General features: G+C 55.7%; 1 protein-coding gene across 2 annotated transcripts; it reads right to left on the bottom strand.

Moving 5' to 3' along the window:
* Nucleotides 1-188: 188 nt before the first annotated feature.
* Nucleotides 189-24,618, bottom strand: SF3B3 (splicing factor 3b subunit 3). Of its 2 annotated transcripts, none has more exons than XM_082770104.1 (26): nt 24,496-24,618; nt 24,220-24,328; nt 23,020-23,346; nt 22,039-22,211; nt 21,546-21,687; nt 21,070-21,182; nt 20,268-20,405; nt 19,733-19,836; nt 18,398-18,563; nt 17,795-17,890; nt 17,214-17,286; nt 12,017-12,168; nt 11,577-11,732; nt 11,145-11,300; nt 10,542-10,685; nt 9,682-9,804; nt 8,156-8,310; nt 7,238-7,412; nt 6,498-6,703; nt 5,495-5,651; nt 4,370-4,495; nt 3,216-3,428; nt 2,214-2,312; nt 1,746-1,889; nt 1,217-1,321; nt 189-958 (listed from the first exon to the last, which is right to left on the bottom strand). In XM_082770104.1, the coding sequence occupies exons 2-26, from the start codon at nt 24,287-24,289 to the stop codon at nt 818-820; spliced, it is 3,654 nt and encodes a 1,217-aa protein (XP_082626230.1). In that variant the 5' UTR covers nt 24,290-24,328; nt 24,496-24,618; the 3' UTR covers nt 189-817. The 2 variants fall into 2 exon arrangements, with proteins under 2 accessions (XP_082626230.1, XP_082626231.1); XM_082770105.1 differs by having other exon boundaries at nt 24,220-24,322; nt 24,496-24,581.
* Nucleotides 24,619-24,726: the final 108 nt, after the last annotated feature.

The following is a 24,726-nucleotide window of genomic DNA, read 5'->3' as shown; positions in this document are numbered from 1 at the left end:
AAGGGCAGGGTGACGAGGTGAGGATGAGGCTGGCACGGGAGGAAGGCACCCCAGGAGAGCGGGGGCAGGAAGGGGAATGCGCTGTGGGGTGGGGGAGCCCCCACCAAACCCCTGTCCCCCCTCATGGGGCACCCCGGGGTCTCGCAGAGCCCCCCCAACCCCCCAAGGAGAGGCGGCGGAGTCGGAGCGGTTAAAAACCAGGCTTTTATTGCGTGCGCTGCTGGGGCACGGCGCGGAGCCGCGGCTCCTGCCAAAGGGGTTATGAAACGCAGCGAGGCCCGGAGCCGGGCCCTGCCTGCTGCTCCTCCCCGCCCCCGGGACAGCCGACATTGTACAAAACCCTATTTACAGAGAAAACAGGCAAAAACGGCGAGGTTCAACCCTCCTCGCCCTTCGGGAGGGAGCAGAGCGGCCGCGCATCCCCTGGGCAGCCGCCCGCACCCCCGCCAACCCTGAGCCACGCCGCAGCTGCTCCCTTTTCCAAAAAATCGGGGAATTTGCACAAAAAGCTCCCGTCCTACAAGGGTGCAGCTGGAGGGGCCAGGGAACAACCCCCTGAGGGGGTGGGGGGCGTCCTTCCTGCAGCGCTTCCCCCAGAGGACAGCCGGAACACCAGGAGCCCTCGCAGGAGCAGGGGGGTGCACGGGGAGAGCTGGTGGCTGCTGCTCAGTGGGATCGTGTAAGGTTGGAACATGAACCGAGGGGAAGGAAGCGCTGTTTTGAAAAGAAAACCAAAAGGAAAACGACCCCACACACGTTCCTCCCTCCCCGCGTGCTCGAGGAAGCACCCCCGGAGCATGGCCAGCCCCGCTCCCGCTCAGAAGGCGTAGCGCGTGCGGATGTCCTCCAGCTTCTTGGACACCTCGGGGGGTGTCCGGTCCAGCTCCTCGGCCACGTTCTTCTGCTTGTTGGGCTCCATCGAGTTGAACTGCTCGCACAGGTCCCCGTCAATCACATTCTGGGGGGGAAGAAGGAGGGAAGTGAAGCAAGAGGGTGCGAAGGCACCGAGCCCTGCCTGAACGGGGAAAATGGCAGCAAAAGGGATCGTTCCTGGAGCTCCCTGGTCCCGCAGCTCCTCAAACACTAGGTTTTGGTTGCCACCACGCCAGCTCTGGCTCACAAACCTCCCCCTCAACAAGGAGAGGACGGGATCTGCTGGTACAAGGTCCCCGAGCAGCCCCCGAAATGTGAGAACCGGCCCCACACCCGGACCCACCTTCACTGGGAAGTAGTAGGAGCGGAAGCTGAGGTGGTCCCGCCCGCAGAGAGGGGGGTGCTCCGACCTCAAGTGCATCTCCACGTGCTGGAAGAAGTCGTGGTCCTGAGGAGAGAAGAGCACAGATCATTGCATGCTTACAGCACGCACGAGCCAGGCACTGCTCCTGCCACCAGGCTCGGCCAGGGCTGATGGTGGCCCAGCTCTGGTGGTCAGTAGCCCGGTTTTGGTGGTGGTCACCCCCTCACGCTGCTCCAGGAGGCCCCAAAAAATGTGGCAGAGAATGCTGCCTGCGGGACGTGAAGCACCAGGGCTGGCAGGCTACACGGCCCCCTCAGACACAGGAGGGATTTCCAGCAGCAGTAGGATGAGAAAAGCTTTGAACTCTTGACGAGCCCCTTGCAGCAGGAGGAGTTATCGAGCTCCTTCTCCTCCCCCTCGCATCCGAGCTGTCCCGCAGCCCCGCAGAGCCCCGGAGGTAGCTCGGGGATGCAGTGCAAACTGCAGCGTGATGACAGGGGCTGCTTACCTCGTGGGAAGTGAAGGGGACCAAGATCCCTATCCCCCCCGACAGGGTGGTGTAGACGAGGGATTCAGAGCCCCCGGGGATCAGCGTGGTCTTCTGCAGCGAGAGCACCGTCTCTCCCACGTGGTAGTTCATGATCACTTCGGCCTGAAAGTCGAGCACAGCAGCAGGGGCGTTCAGCTCGTATGAAAGCAGCAAAAGGAGAGGAAAAAAAAACAGATCCCACCACCCGCTAGCTCTGAGACTGCCTTACAACCAGCTGGCACAGCTCAGTGTGCTGCTCATCTACCTTCCAGCTAGGCAAAGGGATGTAACGAGGGCGAGGACGAAAAGAAAACAAGTGTGCAGCTTCCACCCGATGGGCAGAGGCTGCATTTGGCTCCCAAGGATGCTGAAATCCCACCAGAGCAGCACAGAGGAGCAGGACTGGCTCCGCAGCAAGCAGCACGTCCTCCTCCCACCAGGCCTTACCTTCTGCGACGCCCCGTTAAGGAGCCCCCGGTCCCACAGAGCTTTGTTGCCTGTGGGGTCCTCGTCTACCTCGTCGTTGGTGTTGGGAGGCAGCCTCACCTGTGTCAAAAGAGCAGGGAAGGGTCAGCAAGGTGCAGGGAAAGCCTTCGGGGCTCTGAACGAGCCACTCGGGTGTCTCCACATGAAAAGCTTTATTATAAAATCTTTATCATAAAAGCTTTATTGTAAAATCATCAATTTGTCCCCTCCAGCAGGAGCTCCAGGGTTAAATAGCAACCGTGTTATTAAGACTGATGGCCCAAAAATGTGGGCAAGACCTCGAGCAGGCTCTGCCTGGCACGTGCAGGCCACGCCGGGAGGCAGGGTTGCTTTGGAGGCGGGTGCCCCCTAACGAGCCCAGCTCGGGGCAGGAGCATTAATTTGTGTGTGGTGGCCAAATCCTGCGGGCGTAACGCCCGACACTCGCCGCGCTCTGCGCTGCGAAGCGCCCGAGCACGCTTCAGGCAGAGATGAAAGCTCTGGCACAGGCTGCCTGCTCTCTCCTCCTCCCCGGCTGCAGGCCAGCCAAGCAGGGAACTGGAAGCACTGACAACACCGGCTCTCAGAGGAAGTGAGAGAGGAAACCAGCACTGGTGCTGAGGTCTGGGCAGGGAAAGTGAGAGCCAGCACCCTGACACGAGTGGCTGTGAAAGGGCCCACGAGACCAGGTGTTGATTCAAGGCTTACAGCAATTTCTGGGGTAAAGATAAAGTCATCGGATGCTTCAGAAACACAGTGGGTTTTGACCCGATGATTCTTTAGCTTGTTTGCTTTCGCTTAAACTGATAAACTGCAGCCGGCCACTGTGACGACAGCCGGCGCCCCATAAAAAACAAGGGAATGGCACAGGGCGTTGCCTCCAGCTGAGCACAGATTCTCATTCCTTTAAGACAAATCACGGGTGTTTTAAGGAAAAAGTCATCCGCGTTCAGAAAGCCCCAACCTCTCCGAGGCACAACTCACCACGCAGATGTTGCCAAATTTGTCGGCTCCGGCCACGGTGTCGTAATCCAGGAGGGTGGCGGTGGTGACCCACCGCGGGTAGGTGTCGTCGGCGAAGATGATGAGCTGGTTCTCGTTCCTTTTGTAGCGCACCCAGATGAAGCTCTCCTGGACGTCCGACACGATCACTCTGTGCCCGATGGTCTGGATCCCGCAGATGTAGTTGGCGATGTGCTGCGGGGGGAGAAAGGACAACGGCTGAGTGCCTCCACTAGGGAAGTAACACCAAGCCAGGTGCCATCAGCTCCATCTGAGAGCGTTTCCCTCTGTGATTCAGGGCTGGCCGCCCGGTTCTCAGCATCTCCTGTCGTATTTGGGGTACGCTGCAGCCCCAAGCTGAACACAGAGCCAACGCAGGGCCCTCGCAAAGGATCATTTTTCCCTTAGCGGGCTGTGAACGGATGCAAGAGCAGCACCCAGAGAACCAGCGCCATCAGCAAACCAGACGTCAGCAGCAGGGCTTCCCCTCACTGCAGCAGCCCTCAAGGCCAGCTTCGATTTCTCATGCAAGTCATGCTCAGCAGAGAAGAAAAAAAAGAAAAAAAACAACAAAGGAAGAACAAACGTAACAAAAAGCCATTCCCCTCCAAGTTCCCAGCTTGCTGCGTTCGGCTGTGCAGCAGCCAGCACCTGGCACGGGTTCTGCAACCAGCATGAGAGGAGGAGGAGGATTTGGAGCAGGCAATTAACAGTGAGAAAACCACGCTCTGAAATTTTTCTTCAAGTCCCAGAGATGCGGAACAAGAAGGCCCATTGATCACGGGCCTTTCAAAGTCCAAGAAATACTTTTAAGAGAAAAATCCCCTTTTCAGCGCTCCAGCCATCTGCAGAGGTGCTCGTCCGCACCCAGCTTCTGTGCCCAGCCACGTAAGGAACTGCTCCCAGCAGCTCTCACGTTGCATCTGGATGGGACCTCTCACATTTGCAGCTCCTGCACACGTCAGTGAACAGCATTGAGGCAGCATGGGCAGAGAGGCTGAGGCTGCCCTGGGTGGGCACAGAGGCCTGGGCACAGCTCTCAAGTCCCAGGGCACACCGGGGGCTGTAGCAGCAGCAGCTAAAGCCTCGCTTCACCCACAACGCAAGCAGCTGTGGTGAAGAACGAGAGCCAGTACCTTGTTCTCACACTTCCGAAGCAGCTTCTTCTTGCCCAGGTCGTACACGCGCAGCAGCTTCCCAACCCCGATCAGGACTCGCCCTTGGAAGGGGGCGATGGCTGCGGGAACCTCCTCCACGGGGGTCTAGAGAGGAAGAAGAGGAAGGCCGTGAGATCCCCACCGGCAGAGCTGAGCTTGTGCAGAGCCTCAGGAGGCTCAGAGGCTCGCCAGCCTGCACCAAGGCTTTCAGCAGGCCGTCATCCTTTCAAACAGACAGGGAACCAAGGCACCCTCCCAACGCCAGCACAGCCACAAGGCAGCTCTGGGCACGGATGGAGCCCAGCCGAGGGCAGGCGGCACAGAAGACAAAGGTCCTGCTGCCTCTGCTCCTCGTGTTGCTTTTATCCTCACCAGAAAGATTTGATGCTTTGCCTAAAACCACCCAGAGGGAGCTTCCAGTCAGCGTTCCTAGCTCGGCTGCCTTGGCTACGAGAAGTTGTTTCACACCAGCAGCTCCAAAGGGGGTGCCTGGTGGCACCAGAGGGCCGTGCTCCAGAACAGAGCCACCCGTGGCACCAGGACCGGAGACGCGAAGGAAGCCCCAATTTCCCCTCCCACGTGTTCAAACCCCGACGTGCTGGGAGCCCTTGGAAGAACACAATTGGGTTTCAATACAGAAAGCCTTGCTAAATCCCACGAGCCCTGCCAGCCAAGCTGTCCCCTGGGCAACCAGTGCGTCCTACACGCAGCCAGGAGGCCCGGCGACAGCTTCGCGTGGCCAGCGCCGGGCCGAGCGCCTCGGCGCCAGGGCTCAAGCAGCCGAGTGTGAGCTCATTTCGTAAACAAGCGTCAGGAACAGCTCCCTGAGCTCGTGCTGAGGCACAAACAGAGCCGCTTCTCTCCCCTGCTCGGCGGGGGCAAGGAAAAAAACCACTCCTTTCCCATCTGCCAATTAGATAAGGCAGCTAAAGGAACGGACTGGGACTCCCAGGAGGTCTGCGTTGCGTCCTCAGCTCTGCAGAAGACGCCCTGTGTGATTTTTGGGGGAGGCAGCTTGTTTTCCAAGAGGCCGTTTCCAGCCCAACACCCACGTGGTGATCCGAGGCAGCGCTCAGGGCGCCCAGCAGCCGTTCTCCTCCTCACCTTGTGCAGGAACTCCAGCTTCTCGCCGCCGTTCACCAGCTTGTAGGTGTAGACGAAGCCCCCGGCAACCGAGCGCGGGTTCAGGATCAGGTCCTTGGCCACCCCCACCAGCACGTACCAGTCCTCGCCCGTGTTGGAGAAGCGGCACACGGCCACGCTGCGGGGATAAAAAGACACCGGGGGTCAGCGCCACCGTGACACAAACCCACCCGCAGCACAGCTCGTGCCTGCCCGGGTCAGCCCAGCCCTCCCGCCTCGAGCTTTCACTTCCAGAGGTCAGTTTTCCTCCCTGCAGTCGTGCCTGGAGCAGATTCCTTCACTCCCCCATAAAAAAAGATGCGCCGCAGCTGTCTCACAAGCCCAAAGCAGCGCTTTTATGTTCTCGCAGCCTTTAGCCACATGCAAAGCCCCACTCCAAGCTCTTTTCCAAAGACTGCGCCAATTTGGACTGCGTGTGGAAGCTTCCTCCCCTTCCACTGTTATTTCCTGCCTGGTGCCTAGCTCAGCCAGGCTGGGAGTTCTGGACAAACAGGACAGAGCTTCTGGGCTAGCACGACCCAACCCCGCTCCACCTGCTGAGGCTCTGTGCTGCCTTCCCCGCATCCCTCCAACACTTCCCTTCCCGTCTCCTCTCGCTTATCTGCACGAGAAGGGGAAGCGAGCGAGCGCAGGACGTTCTCGTGTTCCCTCCTCTCTTATCTCTCGCTCCCATCCCCGTGTTGTTCTTTAAGCACCGGGGCCCAGCGAATGAATTTGGAGAGCCGCACCAGCTCCCAAGGTCATGTGCAGACAGAGCAGGGTGGGATGGGAAGGAAAGGCAAGACAAAAGCTCTGAGCACGTGGCAATCCCTTCTGGGATTTCACCCGGCCTCCTGATAACGTGCTGCACCTGGGCTTCACCTCGCAGTACCAACAGTTGAGGAAAATGATGAAAAAAAATGAATGGCCCACGTAAGACTCAGCAGCAGCAGGGATTTTTGCTGCGCCCGGCGCTGCTTCTTACCTGAAGGCGGCTTCGTTCTGCTCCAGCTGGACCAGATCCAAGGTGTTTCCCTGGATGGGGTTCATCACCCTGATAACGGAGGCCCACTGCCCGTTCCCTGCCTTGGGAGCGCCGAAGATGGACTCGGGCAGGTTCTCGTTCAGGAAGGCTGCGGCCATCTCCGCGGCCAGCTCCCGCTCGTCTTCGCCCGCAGCCTCCACCATTTCCTAGGGCAGGTTAAAGGAAGGGGAAGAAACAGCTCAGAGCATTTCCTCGCAGACCTGGCAAGACCTAAAAGCCTTTGAATTGTGCAGCTCCCACGTGTCCTGAGCTCGTTCCCCCAGCAGGTCTCAGAGCACACTGTCAGCTCTTCCCGGCCTGAGGGGCGGCTGTCTGGGGAGCCGTTTCTCCAGAGCAACAGCTCTGGAAACAACATTGAGCAAACTGAAGATGAAAACCCACCGAAACCCAAACATCCTCGCCAAGAACCCAGGCAACGGCGTTACGCAAGCAGGACTGTCCTGAGAAGGGGTTTTTAGGGCTTGTCATAACAGCACGCAAGGAGAGGAGCACTGAGGAGCACTGCATCCTGCTGACACTCACATTTTGAGGCTGATTTCCACTCCCTTCAGCCCCTGTGCCCGTGCACAGCACAGAAAGGATCGGGCAGCAGCAGCTGGGACCGCCGAGAGGCGAGGGTTTCAGCAGAAGTGGTCCCCAGGGAAGGGACGTGTATGCCACCTGTCCCCCAGTCCGCCTACCTCGGCCATCTGCTGCTTCCTCTGTGCCTTGGTGGCCTCGGTGTACGCGTTGTGGTCCGTCTCGATGATGATCAGGTTGTTGCTCTCGGGGTGAATGACGAATTTGCGGGGTGTGTACTGCAAGGGGAAGGCCACCTGGTTGAAGACTGCCCCCAGCTTCTCCAGCGCCAAAATCCTGGGGGACAAAGACGTGAGAGGAGGTCAACACAGTCCAGTGGTGACTGTCCCGTGGGAGGAGGGGCATCCAACGCTCCTCTAGTTACAACGGTATGAAAAACGCCAAAGCCTGGCCAGCCAGCCTTTCTTCTGCCCCTCGCCAGCTGAAATGCCAGTTCTTCTGGCATTTCGTGACTGAAAACCACAAGTCTCTCCAGAAAGAATGGCTCCTTTAAAAGCAGTGAATGCTGCAATAGCTCAGCGAGGACAGATATGAAGAAAGTGCCTGTTCAAGTGCATGAGGCAGAGCTCCCGAATTTGTGCTCCCTTGTTACTTTCAGATCAATGCAATCCCTACTTTAAAAACACAACAAACCCAGGCCTGTCATGCCTCCGGCTGCTCAGATGACGAGCCCTGATTTCTGCAAAGCAGCCAGTTCAGGTCATAAACCTGACGGTCCTAACGCACAACGGGCTCTCGGTTATCAACACCTTCCCCTGGTAAGGAGCAGCAAACTTAAGGATTACCCGAATCCCATTTTGTTATTTCAAAAAGCTACACGGCACCAACCGGAGAAGCGCCCTGCACCCTGTTTCTTTTTGACATAAGCACCCTTCTGCTCCGTTTGCTTTCGGAAACACAGACATGTGTTTCCACCAAATCATGACCCATAATCAAGTAACCTTGAAAAAAAAGACTTCAGGTGAGTCACTTTACCCCTTTCCTTCTGAAGGCCCTCGTGGCGTCCCCTCAGTTCTTACCTCAGCGTGTTTGTGGAGATGGCCACAATGCCCTCGGGACACTGCTCAGAGGCAAAACCGGAGGCAAACTCCAGGGTCTCGTAGGACAGGGGAGTCAGGTGGAAACGGGACTGGTAGGAGTAGCTGAGCCAGGAGCGGCTCGACATGGCCAGCACCTGAAGAGACAGAAAGCAGCGAGTTGGGCACACCTGGGGACGGAGGCGAGCTCCTTCTGTGCAACAGGAGGGGTGTAGGTGAATGAACAGCGTGGCAACGGACCCTCACTGCTGGAAAAGCTGAGTAAATTCCTGTGCGTGGGCTCAGCCCAGCTCAGAGCAAACCTTCAGAAACACCGCTTGCTTTCAAGAGACAGCTCAGTCTGGGAATCGTGTATGACACCAAGAGGAGCTGTCAAGGCAATGGACGCTCAAACTGAGGTACAATAAATAGAATTTTATCTGTAAAACCCACGATCAACTAATACTTTCATGTCTTTAAAAAAAACAGAATGTTCTAATGGGAACAGGTCTTACAAAAGAACTAGATCTGTAGCTCCATCACCCTTCAAGTGCTGTAGCTCTGCTTTGCAATCTAAGTGACAGTTACTTCAAAAAAAAATAAATTAAAAAAAATCAGTAGCCCATTTCCAATCAATTAAGCTAAGGGAAACAAAGGAAGCAGACAGACTTGTAACTCCTCCACTTCCCATATCTGGCTAACCAACAGCAGCCCAACTTTCTTTTCTGCCTGACCAACAAGAGCTGGAGTTGCCCTGAGGCTGCTCTAAGCCACACACCAGCTGTCCCCGAGCGTGGTTTTTCCTCCCCAGGCTATCAGATGAGAAACCAAGACTGGTGCGGATGCCGAAAGTGCTCGGTTGCTCTCCCAGTTACAGCTGGGAGGCCGGCAGGAGCAAGTCAGACCCACCCCACGCACAACATGACAGCAGAGCTCGGATCCCCAGCTGCAGCCCCCTGTGCATTTCTCAACCCTGAAGGTGTCGTCCAAAAATGAGTCAGGCAGGGGGTGGCAGATCTCTCCCCCGGTGTCACATCAGAAGGGCTAAAACAGCACTTCCGATGAAACAAGTTCTTCCCTGCGAGCCAAATCCTACAAATATTTTCCTCGAGCCACGCATGTTTACATCCTAGCCCCTGGCTGTGCTGCTCTTGAGTGGTGCAGGAGACGAGCACGACCTGCATCCAGCGGCCCAGGAGCATGAGGCTCCCTGGGGCTGTCCACCGAGGCAGGCAGGACGAGCTTTTTCAGCGTCTCCGTGCCAAGAAATCTGTGTAGGGCTTTCCAGGCAAGCTGCAAACACGGCCTGGGGGCTGGATGACTCCCGTTCAGGCAAGGCAGGGCAGCACTGCGTGTTAATTCCCGAGGAGTGTGGGGAGTAGTGACAGGAACAAGGGTGCCTGCGAGGCAGGCAGCTCCGTAACCAAGTGCTTCTGCTTCCCACCCTCACCCAGAGGGTCCCTGCCCACCAGGGAGGACAACGGGGCAGCTGTACGAGGGACTGGGGCCGTTCCCCTTGCCCCACTCACCGCCTCCTGGCCCTGCATCCGGACGCGGAAGAGCTTGACTGGCCGTGAGCCCAGGTACCTGGTCCTGGTATCGGAGAGATCTCCCGTCACGGGGTCCAGCACAGTTCGCAGCAGCACACCGTTCTTGGCAGCAGGAAATCAGAGTCAGGCCACGATTACACACACGGAACAACCAGCTACAGCCTCGCATTGCTCAAGACAGCAGAGAATTTCTAAAGAACTAGGCGTTTGTTTTCCTAGCTTCTGATACAACCCCTCCTGTAACCACTCGCTACCTGAATTGGCTTAGTGTCACAAACCAGAGCTGCTGTACACTCCCAAGAGGCAGAAAGGAATTAATATTAAAAAAAAAAAAAAAAGCAAAAGCAAAGAAACATTGACTAGGAATTCAGGTTCATCACATAGCCATGAAAACCTTGAGGACTGACTCAGTTTCCTAATCCCTCTCAGTACAGAGCATTCACCCCCCAAAGCCCACGCTGCTTAAGTTTGCTTTCTGACATCACTCGAGGCTGCTCCGGTTATTTTTACCACATGTTGAATTGTCAAAACAACATTTTTTGGTCCAGGATCACAGAGCCAGTACTGGATGCAGCAAAAACTGTGCAGCAGCAGAGTTATTAGAGCAGAGCCTGTGGTCGTGGGCAGTCACTTCCTTTGATATCCTGCCCCACAGGCAGTTTCTGGAGAAATGACCAACGTTTCACCCAGAAATTTGCAGAGCTTGCCCTCCTTGTGGAAGGGGAAGAGTACAACTTGTCCCACGCAAAGTCTGGGGGAATGTGCTGTCTCCTGCCTAGCCTCGGGTCCGGGAATGCAGGGGGAAACTTGCACTTGTGCCCCGCGAGCTCCCCGCTCACCTGCAGGCCGATGTTGAGGTAGAGGAAGCCGATGGAGCCCCGCTCGCCCAGCTCGTCCTGCTTCTCCGTGCCGCCCATCTCCACGATGCACAGCGACTCGGGCTGCGCGGGGAGGGCCTGCATGCTCAGCGGCTGCAAGCAGTCCTGCGGGAGGCAGAGGGGAAAAAGAAAAGGAAAAGAAGTCACAACAGACACGGGGCTGACGGATTGTGGCAAGCAAGGAGTGGCAACAACCCCGCGGTCTGTAGAAGACGAGCTCTGAACATTCATCTGTCACAGGCAGAGGAATGATGCTGCTGCTTTGCTGCTAAACCCACTTGCAGAATGGGTTTGCTTTTACCACAGATACAAACAGTGAGAAGAGAGGGGGAAAAAAAAGCTCTTTTATCTTATCTAGTAAACGGCCAGGCCTGAGCAAGACCTGATAAAAGAAAGGAATCTGTTTCAGGCTGGGATCCAGGGCCACGCTTCCTCTCAGCTTGGCAGAGAAGCCAGGCCAGTTAAAATTATTCCTTCCTGACATCCCCGGGACACGGCACAGCTCCTGAGCTCCCATCTGAATGCTCCAAGCCAAGAAGAGGCGAAGCCAGAGCTGCTACTCACCGAAGGGTCGAGGGAAATAATCCTGACGGTGTTGTCCACCAGCCCGACGGCGAGGAAGCGGGAGCGCTGCTCGCCGGGCGGAACGTTGGCCAGGCTCATGCACACCACGTCGGCCGACATCTCCTTCCGCTCCGTGTACTCGTTCAGCTGTCCTGACTGAGACAGAGGAGCACAGGAGGCACAAAGTTTATTAATTACCTGGGCAACGGGGCAGACCAGCACAAAAATATCCCTCTAAACCCTTCCTTCAATTGTTTTTAAATTTATTTTGGAGATCGTGCTTTGAATTATTATTATTTTTTAAACTATTTCTGTACAGTCTGATTTCAGCGACACCTCAAAGGGCCAGAGCAGCAGGTCTGCTCCAGGGCAGGCGCCCCGTGCTCTGCCGTGCCCTCCCAGCCTCCCCCAGCAGGTTAACGCCACACGTACCGGGTCCATCTCGAAGTAAACCAGCTCTCCTCCGGTCAGCGCTATCACCACCTGCCTCTGGTTCACAGCGCACTTGACGATGGTTTTCTTCCCGGGCGTCTTCCATTCGTTCACCCTTTTATCTGCTCGGATGTGCCGGATGCCATCCGGGTACACCTGAAGGACAAAAGGTCCCGTTAATTCCTGGATTCCCAACTTCCACCTCACCCACAATTCCGCCACAAGCAAGCCAAAGCAAGCACCACCTTGGCAGCACTGCCCTAGGTGCCAGAGGCTGGATTAGGACCACACCACTCGCAGCTGGAAACATTTTATCTCTGAACTACGGCAAGAAACCACTGAGCGTGCACTGAGGAAGTTTAGGAGCGTTTTCAGCTTGCCCAGTTTAACTAGCAGGATAAAAGAGAGAAGCCGCAGAGGTGCCAGGAGCTGTCCTTTACCTGCACCAAAGCATCGTCCCCCAGCAGGGAGCAGGACAAGGTGGGCGTCGTACCCAGGAACCCTGAGTCAGTCACTTCTTCTACAGTCTCTCCAATGGACAGCACCAGCGTGGCGTTTACGAAGGACACGATGATATAGGCATCAAATTCATCTGAGCAAGGGAGACAGGAGGGGGGAAAAAAAGACTTGGTTAAATAAATGCAAGGCTTCCCATCCAAATTAGCAGCCTGACGGATGTCTAGCAGTTACTCCTCAGCAGAGTTGCAGTGATTATTACATCTGCTGGCGGTGCTGTGTGAGTTCATCCCAGGGCACGCAGCGCAAAAGCCGTTCACCGCTGGGCTCTGAGGAACACCAGACCGAGCAATGATCTCTATACGGAGTCAGTTTGTGATGAATTGACTCCTTTGCACGCATTCTGGCAAGCAACCCTACTGCTTTCCGAGGACGGCACAGGGCCTGCAGTTTTTAAGACCCCTGCCCCACCTCTCGTAAGGAGCTGGACCCAGATTTAACACCCAGGGAGGCCCAGGTACAACCACCTGAGCCAGGGAAGCTGTGTGCAGAAACCACCCCGTGGATGCTGTGAATGGGAGTTTGCAAACCCCACCTCCACCCAGCGTCCCCGCGATAACAGGCTGCAAATATTTAGGGTACGGGACAGCAGGTGAGCTCGGGGCTGGCCTGCTCCACCCGCACCCAGCAGCTCAGCTGCCTTAATGCTCCCACTGCCGCCTGAGATGAGAAATTTCCACCTTTAACACAGAGCAAGAGGTGACCTTTACTCCTGCTGCTGCTGGTGACAGCACGGCAGCCATCACCTCCTGCTCTGGCTTCTCCCAGAGGGAAGAGCCTGGGAGAGTCCAGCAGCTCGGACAGGGAGAAGCTGTGCTAACAAAAACAGCCTGAACGGCTCACATGGAAACAGGGAAACTTCGTGGGAAACGGGGCAGGGGCAGCGTGCAGACGGAAAGCCCCAGCCTGCTGCTGCACGTCTGCGTTCTGCAGCCAGACAGGCAGTGAAGAGGGGAGGGGAGAGCCTCGTTAAAACAGAGGAATGAATGCAGCAGCAGCAACGAAGCTGGCTGGGAAACGGAGCCAGGAGCCTCAGCGGAGGAGTGAGATTGCCTCAGAGGAGCTTCTGGTGCTGTTGTCATGCACGTGCTGTTTCTTCAAGAGGAGAAATCCCTTTAACCCACTGCACCCGATTCCACCCCAAGCTCAGGCACCGCAGCACACAAATTAGCAGGTGAGGGGTATGAGAGCTGTCCCAGCTGTGCCCCCGAGCAGTTTCACCAGTTGGAAAACCAGGTGAAAGCAGTTTCACCCGTGGGAGACACGGAAAAGCAACCCACACGTCTCGAGGCATGGAAGGAGAACAGAGCACTCCCACCAGGACAAGTACAGGCTGCCAGCAGGTAACACGCAGCCTGGTTCGGCTGCCTTTAAGCTGGTAACCGAAGCAAAGGTTCCAGGAACACAGCTTTTCCCTACCCACCCTGCTTAGAGGAAGGTGTTGCCAAATCTGCTGTGTCACGTCTGCAACCCAGTTCTGACACGCAGCTGAAAATATGCAAGTGAAGAAAACATCATTTTTTCTCTGAACATCTGGCGCACAGGCGCCAATGGAGACCGAGCTCTGTGCAGCTGAGGCAGCCCCAGCACTGCCCCGTGGCACGGCTCCAGCACTGCCCTCTCAGCGGTCACGGCCACGACCTGCAGCGCGCCCCCAGGCCCCGAGGGAGGCAGATCCACGCGGGGAAGTCAGGAAAACAAGAACGGAGCCCGCACAGAGAAACAGATCCCAACAGGATTCCTCTGCCACTCCCAGGGGGTGGTAGGGGTCCGGCGAGCCGTGCGCTGCCACACACCGTTTGCTTTCTGCTCTAAACCGCGGCTTCTCCTAAAATTTGCATGCGTTGGTGAACACCAGAAGCCTGCAAGAATTCCTCGACTGCTTTAACTAGGGATTCTAGCAGTTCACTGCCCTTTAATTCATAAATATCCTGTAGACAGGATGTTCTAAAAATTCCATTGCAAAGAGCGTCGCTGCTTTCCAAACTTCTTGAGAGCTGCTCCTTCCCCCGGGGCCGTCACTCTCATGACAAACCTCCGTGTTCCAGCTGGAGGCTCACCCACGTGGGCTGCAGCAGGATGAAGAAAGCCAAACAGATTCCCTTCGTCCTACTCCAAACAAAACCCGTTCCTGCCTCTCGAGGCTTCTAGCTCTTTCTTTGCCACTGCTTTAGTGGCAACCAGCGCGCGCCGTTCCTCCTGCGTCAGTAACGGTGACAAGTGCACTTCTGCTCCAAGCCCGCAAGCCTCGCTTCCTGCCTCTCTGCTGAGGCTTTGGGAATGAAAGTTTGGGTTGAGCAGGGTGAAGTCAGCCAGTAGGACGCATTCACCCAGCCTCAAACGATAGCATTTTGCTTCAGAGAACTGCCTAGCTGAAATTCAGAAGGCTACATCCCCGGGGCACACTGAGAAGTATTCTCAGCTGAAGAACAGAGCTTTCTGTTTGACAAGATACAACCCCAAGCACAGCACCGGGCTGCCCGGACCCAGGCAGACAGGCGTTACTCTGTGTGCATCACGAGGCTGCAGGGGTGATTAGCGCTGCCCTAATTGCTCCAGTTCGCCCCTTTCAGCCAGCAAATGACATTCCAGTGCCCGAGGAGCCACAGCTGGACTCGTTCTCCTGTGCCCTCAGCACACGTGTCCCGCAGCCCCGTGCACGCCACGAGCAGCTAGGAAAACATCACGCTTCCGTCCAGGAACACCGTGCCTCTGCCCTTTCTGGGACTTGCCGGGAACTCGGTTGGGTTCAGCCCCTGATGTTCCACCACCGTGAGCCAGCCCACGCCCGACACGGGCTTTCCACGTCCTGCGGCGTTTGGGTTTGCACAAACCCAGCAGCTCAGCGGGCAGGGACGAGCAGCGAGGAGCTTCAGGGCTACTCTCACTTGGCAGACCCGGGGGGATGCCAGCACATCTCCCTGGCCTCCTGTTTACTCCTGCAGCACTGACTCACTGCGCAGAGCTGCGTGTGCAGGAGCTGCCAGCTGCCTCCACGGCCCAGCCTCGAGCTCCCAGCCCTCGATACCAGGCAGCAAATACCCCAGGGTTTGGTGCAAAGCCCTCTGCTCCTGCCAGGACCATGCCAGCAACACCTACAGGTGCCTCAGGAATTTTTGGTTATTTTCTCTGAGGGGGGAAACAAAACAAAGCAGCTTGGGAGCTCAGATCACCTCTCGAATGCACACCTGATTTTAGGCAGAGACACACTCAATTGTTCTGTCCCCAAACGATCCTGAGAAGGAACGGGAGATGCCTTCTCCTCCTCAGCTACCAAAACCCAAAGGCACCCATCTCCAGCTACACGACAGCCTCCAGAGCTCATGCACTGAAAAGCTCAGCGGAAAGGGAGCCCCGGGACTTTGGGGTCGTGCGTGGTTAACCTGTGGGACCGCTCAGGAGCCCCTAGCAGTAGGTACACACCTGTGGTGATCAGCACCTCCACCACCAGCCACCTGTGGAAGAAAAAAAGAGGCTTGGTATTGGTAGTGTGCATCACCACGTACCAGCCAGGGTTAGTAGTGCTCCGAAAGCTGCCAGCCCGCACGGGTCTCTGAGGCCCTGCAGCACGTGCTCGCCGCGGCACCGAGGCAGCCCGACTGCAAACTGAGCCAGTTTTGAGATCAGGCAGCTGTCTGAAAGGGCTCTGCACTCTGATTAAAACCCACAGAAATTGTGCGAATTCAAAGAGCCGTGGCACGGTGACTGCTTTTACAGAGAAGCGAACTATTTAAAAAGCAGCAGGGCTCCCAGCAGCTTCCAGCATTTCTGGAGTCATGGAGAAGATCTTTGTGCTGAAACTCAGAAAATCTGGTAAGAGGAAAAAGAGGCAGCAGCAAGATCGGGCTGCTTTATGTAGGTTAGCGATGATCCTCCGTCCCCTGGAAGTCAAAGTGTTCCTCTGGAACCCCACCAGGAAAGGTTTTAAAGCTGTAAGGTCATGTCAGAAGTCCCGATCCCTCCAAGGCAAATGACGTTACCAGCTCCTATTCTGGAGGACAGGAGCACAAGCAAACCGGAACGCCTCTTTTAAAGTAAATCACGTGGTCTCAATATGAACTGTGGAAATATTTTCATTCTGAGCCCTTTCATTTCTGGGAAACGCGCAGGCACTTCCCGCACAGGGCTCCTTCCATGCTGCTGGGGCAGTGCACGAGTCTCAGAACACAAATATACTGAAGGCAGGTCTCAGGTGGCAAGGAAAATCCCACAGCAACGCCTGCCACCCCCACAGGCTCCCTGGAAGACACGCTACCCCGAAACTGCTTAAAACCGAGATACCAGCACAGAAAGATGGGGTCTCTGCTGCTGCCATTTCTACACCCAGAGCATAAAACCACAGCGAGTCTCTGCGAGACATGCACTGCCTCCCAACAGCCACGGAGACGCACCAGCACCCCGACTGGTTTCATTCCGGGCATGCTTGGTATTTGAGGAGCTCCGTTCTCATCCCCAAGAGAGGCAGGATGAGGGCTGACATTTCCTCCTATACTTTCGCAAGGCAAATCCATCATTTTGGAGCAGGTTAAAAAAATACGAGCAAACCCACAAGCTTATACAATTTGACAATTTCAACGATCGGGCTTCCTGGAACGCGCAGCACCCTCCATCCCGCTGGGGTTTTGAATAGGCAGCGCGTCCCAGCCCAAACAGGCTGTTTTCTTCACAGACAGGCACGGAGGGAAGTAATAAAATACAGATACTGCCGCCGATTTGTCTGCTTTGTTCCGTAATTCGCATCCTGCTGCCTCGCAAAGAGCTGATTCCTGCAGTTGTCAACACCTCTGGAGAACAGCGAGCGCGCTCCAGCACACAGCAGCGCCGCTGCCGGCTGATGGCAGAGCAAGAACTCGTGGAAAAGGGCGAGAAGAATTCTGGAGACGCAGCACAGCGGGGCGCTGGGGGCAGGTGTTTCTTTGTCAGAGGGAAGTGGGACAGTCCTAGGGGGGCTGCCACGTACAGACAGGTGTTTCGATTCGAATCGAGTTTCAGGGACAGCACACAGCCACCGTGCTGCACCCTTCCTACCTCCTCGGATAAAAGACTCCCCCGAAAAAACAGCAAAAGGACCCCAAAGCATGTCATCACCTCCCCGAGGTGATTTATGAGGACGCCACCTACCTTCAACGTGCCTCCTCACGGTCCACACAGCGTTGGGGTTACCGGGCAGCTCCGAGACGGCCATTTCGGACACCTAGGAGGAAACGAGGACCAGGTTCTTTTGATAACAGATGTTCGGGCTTACCGGGGGATTACTTACTGTAACAATCAGCCTTTTTAAGCTTTCCCACAACCGGGAAGGAAAACTATCCAATTCCCAGCTCTGATGCTCCCCCCGTGCCAGATGTGCAAGGGGGCAGAGCGCTGAGCAGCGCTGTTGCAACGCGAGGGCTCCAGCTCACCAGCTTTTACACGGGGTCAGCCGCCCCCAGCGCCGAGAGCAGCAGCAGCTGGCAGGGACGCTGCCAAAGCTCCAGCTCCAGACACTCACATGTTCGGGGAGACAAAATGCAGGTGGTGTGCAGTCCGAACAAAAAGCCTTTGAGGCTGTGAGGGCAAACAGCACAGCCCTTCTACTTCCGAGGCACAAGCCTCCGGTTTTATTCTGCCTCCAGGCTACAGAAAGTGAATCCCCTCCTCACAGGGCCCTGAGATCATCTCCCCCTGCCTCCCGCTGTGTTTCTGAGGAGCTGCAGTCTCACCTCAAGCCCGTGCCTCAGAACCCTCAGAGAGGAGCGGGGCCCCCGGCCACAGGCCACGTACAGCTGGGGGGTGTCCTCGTTGGCCAGATCCGCGATCTGCAGGGAGGAACGGTGTCAAATCATCCGCAGGAAGAGGAAATAAAACCGAGCTCTGTGGGCCGTGCTACTGCTTTAATGCTTTCTTCAGCCACTAAAACCTATGAAGATGCCACACGGTGTGCTATCTGCTGCCCTGAAATGATGGCGAATTTTATCCAAACCCTCTGCAGAGGGGATGAGAGCTGGTTTAATGGTCAATAGAGGACCAGCACGGGACTGCTGGCTGACACCGTACGTCCTGATGTGAATTTATCACCACGGCAATCAAAAGCTGCCACACCAGGTACCAGTCGCAGGCAGCTGGCTGAGGATTTAGCAGGCCTGCTTTTCTATCTGCATTTAGTATGGCACAGAACTTCTGGGAAGCTAGGATTAATGTAGCTCTGCTGACTCTGCTTACACGCAAACACTCTGCAGAAAAGCAGAGGGAAAAACATCATGCCTCTGCAATTCCTCCAAGTGAGAAAGATTTGAGTGGGAGGGAGCTCGCTGATGGCAACGCACCTGACAACACAGAATAGGAGACAAACTGTCCAACTCATCCACCAGCACCAGGTTCTTGAGGGGCCGTGGCTGGAAGAAGAACGTATCTCCTTCCTCAAGGGGCATGGCAGAAGAGAACTCGGGCTCCTCGTCGTCGTCGCCCAGGTGAGCTATCTGGTACAGGTAGCTGAGACAGAGAGCAAGAGCACGCTGAGCACAAAGCACGGGCTGCTCCGAGTCAGGCACAGCCAAATACTGGGCAGAGGGGTGAAGGAAATCCTTCCCTGTCCTACATAGCCATTAAAACTTAGCCTTAGGGATCGTTTCCTTGGTGACAAGGCCATGTTACAAGGAAATCTGATGGCTGCTGAATGAGTAAATTAAATCCAGGTCTCTTTATCTGCAGCTGTCCCTGGAAAAGCATAGCAGAGTTTCAGTGTTTTACCTTGAGCCTCGGAGATGCTCGTGGTAGAGCCAGAGCACTGGCGGCTGAGGCCACAAGCAGGGCCAACAGCTAAGACTGCAGCTCTGCAGCTCCCTGTTTTATTGGAGTACTCTCACCTCGTTACTTCTAACCTCACTCTCTATTCCATTTTATGGGTCTAAATAACACAACCATCACGTTAAACTTCAGAGGAAAAAATGAATCCAGAAGGCCAGCAATTCAATTGCTGTTTTTAATATGTGCAAACGAACATGGCTTCCTCAAAAGCTTGCTTTATAAAACCAAAATCAGCCGCTCTGGTGAACCAGAGGGAGCTCCCCCGCGTGGCTGGCTCCGCAGATGCAGTCAGAAGAGCACAAACCTCCATTTCTGTGAGCACACCGCTGTAAAGCCACCTCCAAAGTCTTTCTCCAATCTCTGGACTATTCTTGACCCCCCAAAAACAAGAGGAAGCCCTCGAGAATGATTATATTAAGAAGCAGGCCACACAGTTACTGATAAAAAAAACCCTACCTGCTCCCAAGTACGCCACAGGGTTTTGAGAGACTGTACTACACGTGCAAGTTCAGTGAAAATCAACCAAATTAACCAAAAGATAATTCCTTCATCAGGATATGACTGATCCTACATGAACCCTAAGTGCTCAGTTCTTCCAAAACCTGTTGCAGCAACATGTTATCTTCTGTCCTCTGCCCTCCAGTATTTAATCTGGATTGAACAACAAGAAAATTCCCCGTTCAGTCATAGCCTAACCCAATTGTTCTGCTCAAGCCATGTGAACAAAGCATTAATCCACTCATTAAAACAGAGATTGTCTTTTTATGTTCAACAAGGGCAAGGGTCGGCTTGCAGTCCTGAACAGAAACAGGCTGTTTCAGGGGAAAAATGCTGATGTGAAATTGTTTACTCACTGGTTTCCAAATTCAGAAGCCACAAAGAGAAAGCCGGTCTTCAGCACGCACATGGCAGCAGCCACAGGAACGGTGTCGAAGTACTTGAGTCGAATCTCTGTCACCTGAAAGCAGACGAAGACGTGACTGTGCTTGCAGAGCACTAAAGCCGCACATATCCCTCGATAAGAAAGCCAGGCCTCCTGCTTCATCCTGAGGCTTCCTGGCTTTTGAAACACTGAGTCATTTTAGAGAAAAATGAAAGGCAGATGTGGAAGTTAACTGCCTAATAGGAAGAGGGAACTGGCTCTGTTTGCACATCACTGCACAGCAGCCGTCCTCCCCAAGTGCACAACTGTCCTGAGCAAACGTCTGCATCTGGCATGGTCGCAGCACCCCTTGGTGAAGCATTCGCAGACCACACGCCACCAGAGCTAAACCCAAACGATGAAGTTTGGGTTTAAACAAACTATGTCTGTTTAGAGAGTCAGGCAGAACAAAGAACCGAGGACTCTTTTGCAACAAGTTCTTTGTGTTGTTGTGTCACGGTGCTCACCATGTCTTCGTCGGTCTCCAGAGTGATTTTGAAGATGTCTCCCTGCTCCGTCTGGGCCAGGAAGAAGAACATGGACTTGGTCTTGTGCGTGGCGGAGCAGACGAAAATCATACCCCTCTCCGGGTCGTCCAAGTCGTTCTGCCAAGAGAGCAACGCAGGGGTCACTGGGGGAAGACTCGGAGCAAGCACAGCCACTGCCTGCAGCGCTCCCACCTCGTGGGTGCCCAACAACTGACCACACGGGGACAGGCTTTCAACCCCAGCACACCCTCCCCTGCAGGAAATACCTCCCTCAGGTGCTGTGCCTCAGCTCCCCCCCCTCCTGCCCCTTTCGCCCTCCTCCTGGAGGACCTCACATGTCAGAGCCCAGGGCTGCATCCCGCGAGCAGCACCGAGCTTTGGCAGGTGCTCAGAGCTCTGCCAGGACCTGCAGCAGCAGAGGAGGAGGAGGAGGAGGGAGCAGCCGAAGATACGACAGAGCTGCTGCCGAATTCACCCACACCCACGACAGCAAGCGTGCCTCACCGTCTGCAGGCATCCTCTCCCGCTGCCAGCGCTGCCTGATCAGAGCCTTTGTGGTGTCTGCAGCACGAGTCTCAGAGAAGAGACATGAATCCAACTCATCCCTTCAGGCTGCGCACACCCCCAAGTGCCCACGTGCAAGGGAGACAACAAACTGCCAGACCAGCACCCTCCCTCCTCGCTCAAAATCCTCCCGACGCAGGCAGACACCCAGCACACGTTCAGCACCCACAAGGATCGTCTCGCAAAAAGGGGAAGGGAGGAATCCCAGAGCTCTCACCCGTCTCCTAGGAATGGGGCATCTGATGTCAGGCTGGTCACCGAAGTTCTTGTACGTGATGTAGTTCTCTGAACAGATCAGCACCCCGCTGGGGCCGTCAGAACCACCAGGAACTGAAACGCAACAAAAAAACGTTACCCTGAAGAGTCCTTGCTGCGGGTCTGACTTATTGCTTGTAATTATTTTAGTTTTCTTTAGGACAGCACAGGTCCTGTTGCCCTGCATCACCCTAACCATGAGTCTGTTTTGACTGAGGAGAAAGAGACCCTAAACCAAGGGCTTGGAAGGAGAAAAAGATGTGATTTCAGACAAATTGCCTGCTTTATCCTTCACATCTCACTGTCTGGAAAGCCACGCCATGCCCCAAATACCAGCAGCCCATCAGTTTCCACTTGGGAACGTGCCTCCCACTCAATTTACACCGGTGGCTCAGACCAAACAACCCCCAGGACCTAAAGCAGCCCAGCGGCCAGTACCTGTTATAAGGAAGTTGCCGTGCTCTTCCAGGGGTTCGCTGTATTTCCTCACAACGTGGTTCAAACCCAGGTCCAGCTCGTAGAACGTCAACGTCTGCTGTGTGTTAGCTGCTGCTTCCCCTGTGGGATCATTGTCTGCTTCCTGAAACAAACCACAGATTGCAGGTTTGAAATTCTTTCAAGCCACTGATGGCAGAATACTTTTGGTGGAAGCATTCCGAAGCGCTGAAATCCCCCAAAAAATCTACAGAAAAGGTTCAGAGAAAGCAAATGTGCACATTTGCAGCTTAACAGCAAGACCCTGAGCAGAAGCACCGAGACAGAACAGAATCCCAGTTCTGACTGGAGGCACGACCAGAAGCAGGTGAGCTCAAGACAGAAATTCCCTGGGACAGCAAAGGCAGGCAGCGCTCCCTGCCTTCACGGGCAGAAGGGAAAGGGCAAAGAGAAATAAAGCACAAGGGACAGCGAAGGGCAGCCGGGTGCTTCTCACCTCGTAATCCATCTCCAGGCAGGCAAACATCGGGTTCTCAAACCCCACGTCGACTCCCACCACGTGGTAGACCAAGGTATTGGCCTTGTGCGCCTCCAGCGGGGAGGAGATGGTGAGGCGGGCGGCAGCGTCCCTGTTGAGGATGTACACCAGCTTCTGCTTCTCGATAGCGCCTGAAACGGGAGGGTGGCAGGGCAGTGGGGGCCACAAGGCTCCTCGTGCCCGCTTTCCCCTACACAGACAAACTTTGTGAGGAAGTATCAGCGTTATTTCCACTGCTGCGGGCACCCCGTGCCTCTAATTAACACCAAATGTTTAATTTTCAGTGCCTCAGACTCAAGCAGCAGCAGAACCTGCAGCTCCCTGGTGCCTAACGCTGCTCTTGGGGCCTGCCCAGCCCTGTGTTTGCTCCCATCAGCACCACACAGGCAGAGGGAGCTCACACACAAGGTTTCTGCTCCCACACCACGAGCTCGCCATCCTTTTGGCTGCAGAAGCACAACCGTTAGTGACACTGGCCAGCTGACCGAGGAACTGAGACAGCTGATGGTAAGTCTTATAAAAAAAAAAATAATAAAAAAGCCCACCCCAGGCTCCTCCTGCCTGCAAAGCCTGATCAGAAACACATCTGGTTGTCCTCACAACTCATCTCGGAGAAGAGACATGAACTCACAGCATCATTTCAGGCTGTAGGACCTCCTGGAAACCCCAACATTTCTCCCTGACAGCGTGTGCCAGGGCTCTGTCTGCTCACTGTGAGGCAAGCTGCCTTCCCAAACTGTTGTGGACCAATTAAGTTGTGGGACAATTAAGTTGTGCAGCAGCAAGGAAGCAGCCCACGTGCCTGCACTCTCCCTGACGTGCCTAACAAACTTCCTGAACACAAACACCCCGCTTACACCTGGCAGGAGCTCGCTTTGAAGCCACCACCCCCAGGCCAGGCACACGAAGCAGAAGAACCCAACCCCGGGGGCGACTCACTGATCATAACCGCGCGGCCCTTGGGGTCCACGGCCAGGTACTGCCCCGGCACAATCCTGCGGCAGCCGCTCTTGCCGAAAGTCTCCTGGTGAATCTTCTCGAAGACGTTTTTGGAGGGCTGGTACTCCAGGATGACGATGCGCCCCGAGTCGCTGCCCACCACGATGTAGTCCTTGGTGCCGCCCGTCAGGCGGAAGGCCATGAGCGAGCGGATGACCCCGAACACCTCCACGGTCAGCAGCGTGTGCACCTTCCCCGTGTTGGGGTCCGGGCGCAGCAGCTCCAGGATCTTGCCCCGGGACACGACGATTTCTTGCTGCTTGGTTCCTGCGGAGCCCGGAACGCAACGGGGTGAGCGGCAGCACGGCCTGAGAGAGCTCCCGGGCACCTTGTGGTAAAAGCTTCTTGGTAATGAGAATTGAATGAGAATGAAATGACAATAACTGCAACTCATTAGCGTTTATTCACCACCGTAATTACTAATAAAAGAATGTGAAGTGACGCGTTCACCACTAACAACGATGCTGGAGCATCTGGGCGACGATCACAGACTCGTGGAATACCCCGAGTTGGATGGGTCCCATAAGGAACATCGACTCCAACTCCTGGGATTAATCTCTGATTAATCTTTACAAAAGCTTTTACTCATTTTGATGTATTTATTTTATTGCTTTATACCGCAATTATTATCATGCCAACTTGGTTCCTGCTTACCACCTTAATGCCTTTTCATTATCACCCTTTGCTTAGGAACTCAGTGCCCAGCCTGCGGTGCCGGGGGGCAGGGAAGGTACATTTTTGGGTTATTTTCCCCATTTACAGAAAGAAAACTTCAACGGCAGGTAAGGAGCTGGAAGCGAACGAAACGCCCACCACCAAACTTCCCTGCATCCTTCCACAGGTCCCAGCCACGCAATCAAGACAACAACAACTCCTCCTGGGCATTTATTTCCTGCTGTAATCACTAATTAAGTGCACAGGGACTTGTTCATTACAAACAATGATGCTGGAGCATCTGGGTGACGACAGAAATGAACAAAACTCCCTGTTACCCCACCAAACTTCCCTCCATCCCTCCACACACCCCAGAGGAGGCGACCCCCACCGCCCCGAGCCATACAGACACCGCGAGCTCCACCACCCCGCGCCCCGCAGCCCCTTTTTTTTCCCTTTTTCCCCCTTTTTTTTTCCCGCAGCTACCTGAGAAGTTGCCGTGGATGGCATAGCTGATGCCCGTGGCGCGCTGCAGCGTCAGGTTGTACAGGAACATGGTGGCGGCGCTCACCCCGCGGCCGGGCCGGGCCTAGAGCTTCACAGACGGGCACCCGTTAAACCCCCCCGCGGCCTACCCCCGGCCTACCCCCCCACCCCCCCAAGCTTCCCTCGGCGCCATCTCCCCTCCGCCGCCCCCCATCCCCAAAATGTCGCCCCTCCCCGCTTCCCCCCTGCCCCGGGATGCGGCCGGAGCGGCCGTACCGTGCGGATGGCGGCGGGCGGCGGCGGATGGCGGCGGATGGGCGGATGGCGGCCTAGGCGGGCTCCCCGCCGGCCCGCTCCGCCATGAGCCCCGCGACTCCCGCCCGGGGCTTTTTCCGCGCGAGGCCCCCGCGGGTTGTGAGGGGAGGGCTGCCCGCCGCGCTGCCTGAGAGAAAACCCGCACCAAGCCGCCCTCTCGCCGCTCACGGAGGCTTCGAAAAAAATCCTCGG

Source organism: Aythya marila (genome assembly GCF_965140915.1).
Source record: "Aythya marila genome assembly, chromosome: 12".
Taxonomy (NCBI): domain Eukaryota; kingdom Metazoa; phylum Chordata; class Aves; order Anseriformes; family Anatidae; genus Aythya; species Aythya marila.
The sequence above is the reverse complement of the archived record's forward strand: the minus strand, read 5'-3'. Positions and strand labels throughout refer to the sequence as shown.

Excerpts from the sequence above, each read along its gene's own strand:
- SF3B3 (XM_082770104.1), bottom strand. The coding sequence starts at position 24,289 with ATGTTCCTGTACAACCTGACGCTGCAGCGCGCCACGGGCATCAGCTAT. Across the intron at positions 21,688-22,038 it reads GCCTGGAGATGGATTACGAG|GAAGCAGACAATGATCCCAC; the intron begins GTGAGAAGCACC and ends GGTTTGTTTCAG. Across the intron at positions 3,429-4,369 it reads TTCGGAAGTGTGAGAACAAG|CACATCGCCAACTACATCTG; the intron begins GTACTGGCTCTC and ends CTCCCCCCGCAG.